The 15,970-nt window shown below is 44.6% G+C and overlaps 1 protein-coding gene across 1 annotated transcript in view; it reads left to right on the top strand.

The window, feature by feature from the left end:
- hm13 (histocompatibility (minor) 13) overlaps positions 1-8,846 on the top strand; it is a 55,125-nt gene extending 46,279 nt beyond the window's left edge. Inside the window, exons 11-12 of the mRNA XM_060937098.1 lie at positions 4,041-4,126; positions 7,640-8,846. Coding sequence (XP_060793081.1) covers positions 4,041-4,126; positions 7,640-7,712 — 159 coding nt within the window. The 3' untranslated portion in view covers positions 7,713-8,846. The remainder of the gene's footprint in view (positions 1-4,040; positions 4,127-7,639) is intronic.
- The last annotated feature ends 7,124 nt before the right edge of the window (positions 8,847-15,970 follow it).

The raw sequence follows: 15,970 nt of genomic DNA, 5'->3' as shown, positions 1-15,970 counted from the left end.
TAAGCAAATCCGTTACAGTCCATGAAACAGGAAGTATAAGGATGAGAAAAAAACACTTTAAATCGGGAAGCTGCGCACATTTGCGCAGTCCTGCACACCGCTCATGCTGCGCAAATGTGCGCAACTTTCTGATTTAAACTGTTTTTTCTCATCCTTATACTTCCTGTTTCATGGACTGTAATGGATTTGCTTATTTAGTAATTTTAATACAGAATTTACTTTGAAATTATAATCACACTCTCCAACGCCCCCCCCATAAAAAAAAAAAAAATTCGGATCTGCGCAATTCAGGCGGCATCCACCAAAAGGCGCGCTGTTTGCATCCCAAACACAAATCAAATCATACAGAATAGACCTAAAATGTTTTTTCAAAAATGACCCTTGCGTGAGTGAAGTGACAAGTGTCAAATAGAAACCTGACAAACGAGCGATATTAAGTGTACATTACAATGTAAACGTACACTCAGCGGTTCCAGTTAGGCATTCTCCACAGATTGTTCACATGATGTTTTGGTTTCCAAAAACAAACTTAAACACAAGTGATTGTTTATTTAAACAACTTACCACTTATAAAATGATCGGAGCAGACTTTGCTGTGTTTGGAAGGCTGATAATCCTTGCGGTTGATTCTCACAAGCCATAGATTTCTCCTTTGTGTGCTGAGCTTCTTTGTTTGCTCGCCTTCGTGCTCCTGTACAGTGGGAATTCCATAAAAGCTCCGCTTGACGTCATCATCTGACCTATTATGACAGCCATGAATACAGCAGGTGTGCACCATTGCTAGCTTTAAATAGCCTGCTTGGGTTCTTTTGAAGACTTTGTACTCGCGCATTACAATGTGTGCTCAGTCACCTGTACGGTAAGCTTGACCCGCAAGATGGCCACCACTAGGGAATCCCCGACTCTGTAACGTCATGTGAAAACTATCTGTACTTCAGGAAGCTCTCCTTCCACGCTAATTTGAACACTACCAATTTTGTTTGACGCCATTTACGTTCCAATTTTTGAGTGGTCTGTTTTAATGTGCGAGTGTCATCATTATACCAGGGTGCTAATTTTTTCTCTCTGATCATTTTCCTTTTTAGAGGAGCTACATTATCTAAAGTATGGCGGAATGTTGACTCTAAGCATTCAGTTGCCTGATCAAGTTCTGCAGGGGCTGACAGTGACCCAATCAAAGTTGATAACTCTGGGAGATCATTTATAAAGCTCTGTGCAGTAGTTGATGTGAATGTATGTTTAATACAGTAGCGTGGTGAGGTGCATATATTATTACTCAGACATATTTTGAATGAGATGAGATAATGATCTGAGAGAACTTCAGACTGTGGAAGTGTGACTATATTTTCTACGTTTAACCCGAATGTTAGTATTAGATCGAGGGTGTGACCACCATTATGGGTCGGTCCTATGACATTCTGATTAATCCCGACTGAATCTAAAATGGTCACAAACGCTGTTTTTAAAGGGTCTTCTGGGTTATCGAAGTGAATATTAAAATCTCCGACAACTAAAGCTTTGTCTAAGGAAATAACCAGATCTGAGATAAAATCTGCAAATTCAGAAAGAAACTCAGAATATGGCCCCGGGGGCCTGTAAATAATAAGCAATGGAATTAACTGGGTAGACTTATTTTTCGAGGCTACATACAGTATATGAGTATGAAGAACTTCAAATGTATTAAACTTATAACCAGGTTTTTGTGTTACACCTAGATAATCGTTATAAATAACCGTGACGCCTCCTCCTCTGCCAGTTAGACGAGGCTGGTGTATATAACTGTATCCAGGAGGACTCGCTTCATTTAATGCTATATATTCATTTGGCTTAATCCATGTTTCAGTTAAACAAAATACATTAAACTCCTGATCAGTAATGAGTTCATTAACCATTAGCGCTTTAGATGTAAGAGATCTAATATTTAATAGCCCCACCTTTAGATCAAAGGTGCTGGCAGCAGCCGTACAGTCAGTCTGATCTAATTTTATATTGATTAGGTTACTGGAACAAACTCTGAAAATTTCTACCTTTTTGTTGAGCTCGGGGAACAGACACAGTCTCGATGTAGTGGACCCTGAGTGACGACTCTGTGCAGCTAGCAGACAGTCGGTTTAGCCTGTTCGTCTGCTCCCTGGCCTTGGCTCTGGATTGTCAGAAATTAACTAGGCCTGTTCTGAGACTATGACCTATGCTGCAGGAAATGAGAGCAGCACCTTCCCGAGTGGGATGGATACCGTCCCGCCCTAACAGGCCAGCAGTGCCCTCAAAATTAGCCCAATTATCTATAAAGCCCACACTGTTTTCAGAGCACCACCTGGACAGCCAGCAGTTCAGCGACCATAACCTGCTGTAAGCTACATCGCCACGCCGCATTGGGATGGGGCCAGAGCATACTACAGCATCGGACATCGCCTTCGCTAATTTAAACACCTCTACAAAGTTACTCTGGGTAACCTCAGACTGACGAAGGCGTATATCATTAGCTCCTGCATGGATAACTATCTTTGAGAACCTGTGCTTGCCTAGGACCCTAAGATTACCTGCTATGTCCGGCGCCCTGGCTCCCGGTATACACCTGACTAAAGCTGCTGGTGCCCCTAAAGGCTGAGCTAATTTCATGTGCCGTATGATGGAGTCCCCTATAACCAGAGCTCTATGTTGTACTCCTCCAACTCCGCTATGCGAGTCTGTGCCTCGGTTATGCTCGTCTTCTGCTCACTAAGTTCTTTGAGATTTTCTGTAAGCTTTCGCTCTGTCTTGTCTTAAGGTAGCGATTTCTAGTTTCATTTCACCTTTGAGTTCGTCTTTAAGTGTTGTCAGCTCTTTATGGAAATCTTGCCTGAGGTCCCGTATATCACTGCTGATGCTGGCGAGTCCAGCTTTAGTGTTTCCGCGTGATCCATTTTCTCTGACGCTTCACGTTCAGGTTCACTTTTGTCGGCAATCTCTTCTTTTGTAGACTGTTCTCGAGTTTTCTTTGAGATTTTAGTGTTTCTCTGGCTTTGGTGACCACTCATCTCAAAGTTTGACGATTGTATGTCGAGTTACTCAAATTGAGTGGATTTATTTCTACTGACTCGGGCGAACTGAAAGCTATGCTACTAGCCCGTCCGCCATCTTCCCAGAAGTCCTCTTGATTTCCCGTTTCACGATCCTTGTGCCTGTTTCTCGTTCTTGTCCTCGCTTCGCCTTTGATGTCCTGTTTGCGCCTCGACTGACCCTTTTGCCTGTATTCTCGTTTGTGATCTCGCCTGCCGTTTTGGATTGTTTGCCTGTGTATAAATCGTCTCACTGTTTATATATTCTGCACTTTATTAAACTGTACACTTCTGCACATGCATCCGCCTCCCTCGCGTACGTGACATGGAGGTTATTCCATACCAGTTCAAACCAACGCGGAGTAGAGAAGAGTTGAAAAGACGACAGGTTAAGGACGAGTCCGTCGCGCTGGTATTTATGTCATTACTGACGCACAATTAAAACGTCCCAGATCAGGCGGCTGGTGGGTTTCCAAAATAATAAATGCATGTATTTTTGTGATAAATACATATTATACTGAGCGCATTTCTCTCGTAATCCTCACTGAGGTTTCGGACAGCACTACAAAATAGCGTCCCCACTATACACTGCCCTGTATAGCGAGTAGGGAGCGAATTCAGACGCAGGGAAAACTTCCGGCTTGATTACGTCAGCATTCGAAAGAGGGCGTGCACGTCTTTTGCAACGTTGGCAGATGTTGGTCACTTTGATTTCTGCCATACGTTTTACTTCTGTCCTACGATGTCTCGCACAGGTCTCAACGCATCTCATTTACGGCCATTGCTTTGATATATGGACTGATATATATTACAGAGCAGATTTCAAACACTCAGAACTCGCTATAGCAGCGACAAAATAGTGATCAAACATGCATTCCGATATTTTATAAAATGAGAGAGAATTTTGATAAATTTCCCTTCAGTTCTTTAATGAGGTGTGTGTGTGTGTGTGTGTGTGTGTGTGTGTGTGTGTGTGTGTGTGTGTGTGTGTGTGTGTTCCAGCCTGCGTTGCTGTACCTGGTCCCGGCGTGTGTGGGCTTCCCCGTCATCGTGGCTCTGCTGAAAGGGGAGCTGATGGAGATGTTCAGGTAACACCTCTGTTTATTTCTCCACACACAGTGTGTTAAAGCCTCATGGGCGTGGCCAGATAATAGGCGTGGCCAGGTCAGAAGACCAGTGCACGGGAATTCATTAATGAAGCAGTGAAGCTGATCTGAAGAGGAACTTTCTAGGTTACTAGGGCCTTGTGAAGGTTACCATGGTGACAGTGAAACCGTGACCTTCAGAATAGACGAGCAGCATGCGACAGCTCTGTTACGTTTCCATGACAGCGGGGAGGGGGAGGGGCTTGGTGTGGCTCTCGCATCCTCTCAGATTTTACATTTAATTCCCTCATCATGACTGATTTATAACCCGCTTCTGTCCCAGGGCTTCACACAAACAGCAGGGTTTTATTTTTGACGCTGTGCTGGGCGTTTAGTCCGAGTTTTAGACTTATTTACACTGCAGATCTGAGAAATGATCCTCATTATTTTCATTAAAAAAAACCTTCCCAGTAAGAAGTGTTCTAACAGGACTGATTAAAGCAGCAGTGTGTGATCTTTTAAAGCAGCAGTGTGTGATCTTTTAAAGCAGCAGTGTGTGATCTGAGCCCATTTTAAAAGAATATTTTTAGTCACAATTTGTGAAATATGATGCAAAATTAGTCAACAAAACGAACACAGTCCCTCAGTCTCAGAAAAAGATCATTCTTGGTGCCTTTTAAAGAGAAAGGGGCGGGGCCAAGTCATTCTGTTCCAGCTGAGGGTGGAGCTTATTACTGGTCTGGAAAAGTGAACAGAACTGGAATAAAGAGTCGAGGAAGAGAAACACTTCTAAACATTTATAAAATGCAGCTTTTGTGTGTTTTGGGACGAAACTAATCCAGGGTTTGTTAATCCGACTCTTCAGTTCGATTCTGGTTTCAGAAATCTGATTCAAACCACCTTCTCTGTTTAAAACGCCGATCTGGGTTCTGATTGGTTCTGATGGACTCTGCAGTTTAAACCGGACCGCTGTAACAGTCCTGCATTTTAAATCATTTCATTGTGAATTTCAGGTGTAACTGCATTAATCTGCTCTTTAATCTGAGGCGTGTCGGCGACTCGTGTTTTATTGACATCGTAGGGAAAATCGTAGCGTTGTATAATCTGTGATCTCAGAGATGATTGAAATGTAAACACAGCTTCTCACTTTCCCTCTCTAAAGTCCTGCTTTTCTTTTCTCCCTGTGTTTTTCCTCTCTGTCCTGTTTTCTGTCCTTTCTTTCCGTTCGTCTCTTCCCTTCACACCGATGCGTAGTTACGAGTCGTCAGATGAGGTGTTGCCCCACACCCCGCGTCTCACCCACTTCCCCACAGTCTCCGGTTCTCCTGCCAGCCTGGCCAACTCCATGCAGGGCCCGTTAAGCTCCTCCCCCCGCCGCCGCCGCCACCACACCCTCTCCACCTTTTAACCTGGCCAGGTATGGCCCTAAACCCCGCCCCTGCACGCCCCCATAATGTCTGTGACGTCTTTGTCCCAGCTGCTTCCATCACACCCTGCTTTCACGCTGAAGGAAAGCTCCGCCCGTTAGCATGCGCTGGAATGCTAACTGACTACTAATGGCTGAGTCATCGTTAGCCGTTAGCTTGCATTAGCGATGCAACAAAATAAAAATTCTGCCTCATTCTTGGATTTGTTTGAATCCCGACACTCACGCGTGCTACAGTGTGTAGATTAGCAGCACACTCGCATTTTAAAGCCAAAACATGGACAATTAGGACGTCTGCAACTCCCACACTAAAACTGGAGCCAGGGTCTGATACTGGGAGCTGGACACGCCCATGTTAGCTACAGACACACCTCCTTATTAAATATGTAAAGCAGTTCAGTGATGGAAACTTCAGTGGTGTGGTCTGTGGTACAGACTGGGAACATTTTGTCTGATTTCTCTGAGTAAAGTGTGTGTGTGTGTGCGTGTGTGTAAAAGGGATGAGCATTTCTATAGCTGTCAGTCAGCCACGCCCCTTATGAATATCCTGCATCATGTAAAGGGAACTCTCAGGACTGATGGAACATAACTGCTGAAGATGATACAGGAAGTGGAAATGAAATATAAGTGATGTTTTCCTGCTCGGTCTGGTTAGTTATCCGAATGTGGGTGGGTTATAAACAGTTCTCTGGCCACTAGAGGGCGACCGAGACTCGCCGTTTCCATCCAGGCCGACGTGGCTGCTTGAAGTCTTGATGTTTCTCCTTGAGGAACAGATCCAGGGTTGTCGTGTGGATTGAGTGAAGCAGAAGGTGGGCATCGCTGGAAGTGTTTCAGCTCTAAACTGGAGAAAGGGGGCGGGTTCTCTCACCTGGACAGGTGCATCCTGCTGTTGACCAATCCGTCCATCATGGCGTCACTCAGTCTGAACGACCACACCGACTGTTTATGGGTTCAAAAAGAGTTTCTCCTGGATTAGAAAGCCTGAAAAAAACGTGTGGAGTGAGAGAGAGAGAGAGAGAGGGGTTTTCTGTAAGGAGTCTCCAGTGTGAGCGCTGTGTATCAGTCAGAGGTGAAGCTGGAGCTGTAAGGACAGGAGTTTACACTTTACAGTTTCTCAGAAACCTGATGGAACAAGCTGCGGGTTTTTTATCTTCTCACACACACACAGAGAGAGAGAGAGAGAGAGACTGCTGAGTGAGCGAGTGTTTATTGCTGCTGTGATGTGCATGAGAACAGGACCATACTGATTTCACCAACACTCCACACCGGTAAAATGTTCCTATAAACGGATAAACCGCACGCTGTGGTGTTCTCGAGTAAATACAGCTGCGATTGTTTGGTAAATTATCGTCAGAGGAGTGAAGCGCTTGGGGGTGTGGAGGTGGTGATGTTGGTATCAGTAACTCCATGAGGTTTGTGTGATTGTTGCGTGCTGCCGTCCTCCTCATAACTACTGCTGACTGAAGAAAGGAGGGGGCGTGGCCAGACGTATGTAATGTGTTGTATAAATGACCCCATCACAGCTGGTGGAGAGTCAGCTGGAGCTCCGCTCACTCCCTCTAGTGTTCAGTCAGAGAACTGATTTGGGTTTAACGAGCCGAGGGACGCAGCAGTGCTGGAGCTGAGGCTGTAAATAAACCTGAACTCCGTTAACGAGTTATTCACTGTATTATAAAATTTAAATCAGATGAGCTACATGCTGGAGATTCATCAGAGAAAACTGTTATTAGAAGGTTATTAAGGCTCATAAAGGATGAAACTCTGGTGGAAAAGAGGGCGGCACAGTTTATTTTTGTGAAAGACGTGCGCACACTGTGTATTACTTACTGCATGTGAAGTAGCCTGCGTATGCTAATGTATGCTAATGAGGTTATCTGTCTAACAACTTGCCTTCATGATGCATAAGTGCTGTAGGCGCAGCACATGATGAAATCAATCACCATGGCGACGCTGTCACCAGGCACCAACCTCACAGCAGGAGCATATGAACACAGCATCATCACCCTGCTTTACTGCATCGCACCCACTACTGATGTCTGTCTATCTGTCTGTCTGTCTCACACTCTCTCTCTCCCTCTCTCCCCCAGGTATGAAGAATCGTCCCCTGAACCAGACGCATCAACTAAAGAAGAAAAATCAGAATCTGATAAAGACAAATAAATGTGAAGGAAAGCGTCCCGTCCCGTCCCGTCCCGTCCCCTCATTCCCACTGCCATATTTCCAGGTTCTACCACCAGGGGGCAGCAGATTGTCTCTTGTCCCCTCTCCCTTCCCCCAGTGTGTCATGGTGTTGAGGACGTTCTCTAACTGGTTACAAGACGACTGCGTGCATTCTTTTTTTCTTTGTAGTTTCTAAATGGTATGATGTGCAACAGCTTTACTCTGTGCCTGTATTATTCCCCCCTTCCGTTTAACTTGTTTGTATTTGAAATTTATTTTATTGGCTATTTTTCATTAGGTACAGAATTTTACAGTGAAGTGCTGGAGCACAGTTCAGGCTGGTTTTTGAGTTTTAAAGAAGCCAAAAGTAAAATGTCCACAGTGTGTCTAACCCAGATGTTTTCACTCAGTCCAGATGTGTTCAGGGTCTGATTTCGGTCACCTGTTTGCTAAACATCAGTCAGGAAATCTCCACTCCGGAGGACATCAGCGAGCACCACAGCATCTTTTTACTGATTGCAATGTGGGGGTGGGGCTTATGGGAGGGGTGGAGCTTATCCATGATGGCAGCTTCCATTATGTTTCAGATGCAGTGTTGAGAAAGATTTGGGTGAAGATAACGCCTCTCAGTCAAAAAACTCGACACCCCCCCCCAAATCGAATGTGTTTAGTTGAACCGTGTTTCTTGTCTGGATTTGCGGAAGTGAGAAGTTTGAGTATTTATTGATTGATTAATGTTTGAAACTGATCCCCACTCTCACTGTTTATTTTATAAAATCTCCAGCACAGGGACCAACATTTACATTTCAGCCCTTTTTTTTTTTCCTCTTCCTGCCGGTGATTTAATTAAAACATTAAAATTTGACACACCGCAGAAATGCTGCAGCTGAACCCTGAGCTGTCGTGATTGTGTGTGCGGGTTATTTATAAAAGTGCACGTGTTTGTGAAGATCACTGGAGCTCAGTCCCATGGCCTCGTTCCACACGGCCCTGTACGTCGTCTTTTTCCTCCTGATTGTGCAAGTTAACAGTTGAAGCTTCTTTGAGGACCTTAAAGTCTCTCTTGTTTTGTTTTTTTGTTTGTTTGTTTTTTAATCCGCAATAAATTGTGGTTTTTACCGCTGTAGAGAAGCATGAACTGTGTCTGTGCATTTTTTTCTTAAAATATTAATTAAAATAAGTGAATCTCACATCTGTGATGATCACTGCTGTACGAACAGAGCCCACATTCATACAGCGGCTTCAGTTTAAATCAGCCTTTCTCAACCAGGGTGCCGTCAAAAAATTATATATTCTAACATTGAAATAAAATGAATTAAAATTCCAAAAAAAAAGATAGTTACACTAATACATCATCAAAATTTGTGTCCCGGCCCCCTTTCCCATGTCGCAACGTCACTGCCGGGGTCAGCGTGACTGCGTATATTTTATATGGGGGTGCCTTGAGAATTTGCATACTTCTGAAGGGTGCTGTGACTGAAAAAAGGTTGAGAAACGTTGGTTTAAATAACTCAGGTTGTGAAATTATTTAAATTTACATTTAAAGAGTATTTACATATTTAAATGTTGGTCAACTCAGAAACTGACAGGCAGAAAGCTTTAAAGTCGCAATAAACTGAAGAGCACAAACTGGTCACGGTGTAAAGACTCGGTGGTTTAGTGTCGAGGAAAAAAACCCTGAAATTTGAATTCTGAGCTGGAGTTTTGTTAATAAAAATATGTGAATATTCTGTAAAGAGTGAAGTTATTACATCATACATCACAAGAGCCAATCATATTCTTATATGCAAATGTCTCCTGTGATTACTGGCTTGGTGGTGTTTCAAATTTGCATATTTTAGTCTGGATTTCTTATGGATTGAAGTATTGTTTTTGATTATTTTTTTATTTTTTTTGATATATAATCCTGAGTAATAAAAGAAAACCGACAATGTGTTTTGAGGGCTGATTTGAAATAGCATTTTTATTTTTGTTTGTTTTTAAAATGGCTCATCATTAAATAAATCTGAATATGAAATGAGTGTCGTGGGCCGTGTGGGGGAACAGTGGGTCACGGTTCCTGCTTCACAGCTCCAGGGTTCCGTCCTGATCTCAGGATTCAGTTTGAATTTCGCGGGCAGGATGTTCTTCCCTGTGGGTTTCCGCCGGGTTCTCCAGTTTCCTCCTGTAAACAGACCCAGAGTTGCACTGGCTCGGTTCCACCGGTACCATGACCGGAACACAGCACTGACTGAACCTGAGGGACAGAATGGAAGATTAAATAAATGTTCTGTAGAACGTCATCTGTGACTTTAACTAACTTTCTGTTCCTGTTGTCTATAAAATATTGCAGCTTCACTTTGCCCTGATCTTTGAGAAGGTGCTGTAAAAGTTTGTGCTCCCTCTAACGGACATATTAAGGTTAATTTTGGAGTTAATTTTTTTCCAGGTTTTTTTTTCTTTTTATTAAACCACAGTAAGAATGGAGAGATGGGAGCTGTTCTTCTGATGACCGCCAGGTGGCGCCACAGACTCACTTTTAGACTTTCAGAATGAGGCTCAGAGAAATAATCACATTTTACTGAAGAGATTTTCTTTTTAATCCATCTCATCTCATTATCTGTAGCTGCTTTATCCTGTTCTACAGGGTCGCAGGCGAGCTGGATCGTATCCCAGCTGACTACGGGCGAAAGGCGGGGTTCACCCTGGACAAGTCGCCAGGTCATCACAGGGCTGACACATAGACACAGACAACCATTCACACTCACATTCACACCTACGCTCAATTTAGAGTCACCAGTTAACCTAACCTGCATGTCTTTGGACTGTGGGGGAAACCGGAGCACCCGGAGGAAACCCACGCGGACACGGGGAGAACATGCAAACTCCGCACAGAAAGGCCCTCGCCGGCCACGGGGCTCGAACCCAGACCTTCTTGCTGTGAGGCGACAGCGCTAACCACTACACCACCATGCTGCCCCTTTTTAATCCATAAAAGTTTAAATTGCCTTTAAAGAGGAATGCAAAGATTTAGAACTTTATCAGATTTAAATATACTTTCAGTCAGAATTTACAATTGATTAAAGTGTTTTTAGCTGACGTTTATTTTTATAAAAATAATTTCGATTCAAACATAATCTATTTTATTCACAATCACACATTACAATATTTAATATAACAATCCCTTTCTGAAAATGAAGTGAAAGATAAAACAGATAATTGAAAGATTGATAATCATCTTAATTTCACTGAGAATTAAAATCATTTTTCCTCAGTCTGTAGAAGATGAGGCTCTTTATAAAGGGTTCTGAAGGGACGGGTTCTGCTGCAGGGTTCTGCGCCATTACAGGCTCTCTCTGGGTCTCTGATTAATTACTAACATCTCTAACGAGGAGTGGGATGATCAACAGGGGTCGGGAAATAAAACATTATAAGGGAAATAAAATGAGTTCTGTGCTGTGAAGTGTTACTGAACTCGAATCAGCTTCAGAGACTTCAACTTTTATTGATAAAAATATTAAAGTTCATTTCTGTTTTCTGTGCAGCGGTTCTGAGGTTACTTCGGTTCATGACCTTTCACTGATCTGAGGAAAGAGTGTGTGTGAAAGTTAAAGAAACGAAGGATACATAAGTGAACGAGTGTGTGTGTGTGTGTGTGTGTGTGTGTGTATGGGACACTTGCTCTGTCCTCTTAGTTTGTGTCCACAATCCTGATCACTGCGTCTGATTTTCATCACGTGAGTGTGAACTCATCATGACCAGAGGTGTTAAAAACATCTGGATTTGCAGCCTGAGGCTCTGCAGCCCTGATGTTTCCCTGCGGTGAGGTTCGTCTCCTGGACACTTGGTGCTGATTTCTCTCTGAAACACTTCCTGCTTTTATCTTGATCTTCATCCTTAAAGCTGAAATCTTCTGCTTCAGTTTATTCTCACGGCACTGAAGGCAGCTGTGGGGCAGAGTTTAATATATTCTTTAGGTTAAGTGTGTGTGTGTGTGTGTGTGTGTTTGCTGAGCCTTTCTTGCATGTAAGAATTCTCAGCATTCAGAAGGAAGCAGCTCAAACACCATGACAACTGCAGCCTCCAGCAGGGAACACACACACACACAGAGCACCACAACTTCAGCCGGAATGTTCCATACACACTGATTTACTCTCATTTATTTACTGAGTTATGTATTACACACACACAGTGAAGTCTATAAATCATCTTGTTTTTCACTAACAGGGAACGGATTAAACTGAGTCTCGATCCAATAACATTATTAATCAGACTTTTTTGTACTTTTGTGTCGCTTCGTTTTAAACCTGATTTAAACACTCAGGGATTAAAACTGAGCGGGAATTTCAGTTTCATTCTCTCTGAAATCAACACCTCCAATGTTAATGAGCATCGAGACCATTTTATTTCACACTGAGTGTCTGTCAAGGGCGGTCAGAGTCTGGCAAGATCTCTCAATGTCTCTCAATGTCTGTCAGAGTCTGTCAAGATCTGTGAGAATCTGTCAAGGTCTGTCAATGTCTCTCAATGTCTTTCAATGTCTGTCAGAATCTGTCAAGGTCTGTCAAGATCTGTGAGAATCTGTCAATGTCTCTCAAGGCCTGTGAGAGTCTCTCAGAGTCTGTCAAGGTGTCCCAGATAGCGTTACAGTTCGCGGCTGATGTTCTAAGGTCCGCATTGGCTCTGTCTGGCAGGCCAACCCTTTCCCCGGGTCAGCGTCGGATGTGAGCAGAATGATACACACAGTGATAGGTTTATACACCCGCGGGGCGGGACCACGCAGGCGCGCTCTTCAACAGTTTCAACAGACACCAACAATTTCGTCAACAGTTTCAACAGACACCACTTCAGTCCAGTCCCCTCGCTGTATGCAGCACTTGGCAGACTTTTTCGGTAAGTGCCTTTTCGACATTAAGTTGTTTTATGACACGATTCTTTTGGATGAATAACCATAGTATTTTACAGAATGAAGCTAAGGTTGTTTGGGATAAGTTATTTTGTGTGTGAGGCTGTTTTGGCATGGCTGGGATTATTTTCCACACGGTTTATTTTGTTAATGTGTTTTTATATTAAAACAGTACAGTTGTAGTTATTGGTTAAATATAAATCAGTGGTGTTGTAGACACCGTGTGTTTAGATGAGTTCCTGTATGTACAATATTAAAGTAAATTGCTGATAATTGGACGAAAAATGGCCGACTCCACCGCATTAGCTGTCGGACCGGAGCTAAGGCTGAGTAGCATTAGGCTAACATCGCCGACTCTGCACAGTTAGCGATGTTAGCCTAATGACTGAAATTGATTACTAAAATAATCAATGGTTTCAGCTCTAATTGCCAGAAGTTTTGATTAAATCATTTACACCAATCATGTAGGGAAGGATTGCTGGATATACTTGTGTTTAAATCATGACATTTTGAGAACTGATAAATGTTTTTCATCTTCAGGTACAAGGGGCCGAGCACGAGGCTAATGATGGGGTGTGACTGTAGGGAGGGGCGCTCTCTGAGGGCGGAGTCACACCGGGAAGTTTGGTCAGTTCCCTCCGTTGGTTTGGTTCGTTGTAGTGGTGTGATCGCTGATTAAATCACATGTGTGAAGACTTTGTACCAATACCATACACTGCCATTTTCTTTCTTTCTTTTTTTTAACCCAATTTTTAAAGCCATGGTTCACTTGACATGCTGGGCCTGTGTGAACTTCAGGACATTTTGGTGTGAAAGCGACCTCTCTTACCTCAGCGACAGCATGCATAAGGTTCACTTTACAAGCCTGGACCGTGAACTTGAGTACATTTTGGTGTGAAAGCCATCTGTTTTATATCCATGTGTTACTTGTATGGTGTTTATAATGCAGTTCAGCACTTAATCCATGTTTTACGTATATGGTGATGTACCGAATACGATGCAGTTCAGCACTTTGAACATTGTTGACATTGTTTAACTTTTTTTTGCACTGTTCATTATTGCACTGTGCCAGAAATTTTGTGAGCTGATACCAATTACCACTGTGAAAATAGCTGATCTACAAAGTCACATGTTCACATGTCAATAAAAGCACTTTGTGATTGAAGATTTTTCTTAAAATTTGTCTTATTAATGCTAATGAAGCAAACTTGGGGATTGGGGTTCACCTCAGACGGTTGTTGTACATATCTGGACAACATCCGGCACTGATCCGGCACTGATCCGGCACTGATCCAACTCACATCCGTTCCTGATTTGGGCAGTGCAGAGAGAGGTTTTAGTGATCCGTGCCGAACCTGGCCCACATCTGTTCAAGATCCAGAAAACTGAATCTGTGCCGGATACGGGGCGGAGAGCAAAAGTTATGTGGGACAGATCCGTTTGCTGTATTCAGACGGGGACGGCTTTAGGATACATCCGGTGCTGATCCAGCTCAGATCAAATTGCTATCTGGGGTGTGTGTGGTTCTGATACTGAGACTGAAGCTGAATGCTGATTGATTGAGTCTGTTTTTTTAATCAAGGATAGATTATTTCATTTCATGCAATCTTTATTTTGTAGTAACGCACACCACCACCTCACACACCACCATCACCTCACACACCAACCATCACCTCACACACCATCACCTCACACACCATCACCTCACACACCACCATCACCTCACACACCATCACCTCACACACCACCATCACCTCACACACCACCATCACCTCACACACCATCACCTCACACACCATCACCTCACACATCCACCATCACCTCACACCATCACTCACACATCACCTCATCTCACACACCTCACCTCACACACACCATCACCCTCCACCATCACCTCACACACCATCACCTCACACCACCATCACCTCACACACCACCATCACCCTCACACACCACCACCACCTCACACACCACCACCACCTCACACACCACCCACACACCACCACCTCACACACACCACCATCACCTCACACACCATCACCTCACACCATCACCTCACACACCACATCACCTCACACATCCACCACCACCTCACACACCACCACCTCCTCACACACCACACACCTCACCTACACACCACCATCACCTCACACACACCATCACCTCACACACCATCACCTCACACACCATCACCTCACACACCACCATCACCTCACACACCACCACCTCACACACCACCACCACCTCACACACCATCACCTCACACACCACCATCACCTCACACACCATCACCTCACCTCACACACCATCACCTCACACACCACCACACCACTCACACACCTCACCACTCACCTCACACACCACACCTCACACACACCATCACCTCACACACCATCACCTCACACACCATCACCTCACACACCATCACCTCACACACCACCACCTCACACACATCACCTCACACACCATCACCTCACACACCAGCACCACCTCACACACCACCTCACACACCACCATCACCTCACACACCACCACCATCACCTCACACACCACCACCACCTCACACACCACAACCTCACACACCATCACCTCACACACCACATCACCTCACACACCACATCACCTCACACACCATCACCTCACACACCACCATCACCATCACCTCACACACCACCACCACACACACCACCTCACCTCACAACCACATCACCTCACACACCATCACCACACATCACCTCACACACCACCATCACCTCACACACCATCACCTCACACACCATCACCTCACACACCACACCACACACACACCTCACACACACATCACCTCACTCACACACACATCACCTCACCACCTCACTCACACACAACCTCACACACCATCACCTCACACACCATTCACTCACTCACATCACCTCACACACCTCACACACACCATCACCTCACACACCACCACCTCACACCACCAGCACCTCACACCATCACCTCACACACCACCATCACCTCACACACCACACCTCACACACCTCACCTCACACACCATCACCACACACCTCACCACACACACCACCATCACACACACAACCACCATCACCTCACACACCATCACCTCACACACCACCATCACCTCACACACCACCACCTCACACACCATCACCTCACACACCACCACCTCACACACCACCATCACCTCACACACCACCACCTCACACACACCACCACCACCACCTCACACACCACCTCCACCTCACACACCACCACCACCATCACCCACACACCACCACCACCTCACACACCATCACCTCACACACACCATCACCTCACACACCACCATCACCTCACACACCACACCACCTCACCTCACACACCACCTCAC

Source organism: Neoarius graeffei, chromosome 13, assembly GCF_027579695.1.
Source record: "Neoarius graeffei isolate fNeoGra1 chromosome 13, fNeoGra1.pri, whole genome shotgun sequence".
Taxonomy (NCBI): domain Eukaryota; kingdom Metazoa; phylum Chordata; class Actinopteri; order Siluriformes; family Ariidae; genus Neoarius; species Neoarius graeffei.
Note: the sequence above shows the minus strand (reverse complement) of the source record. Positions and strands in the feature narration are given on the sequence as shown.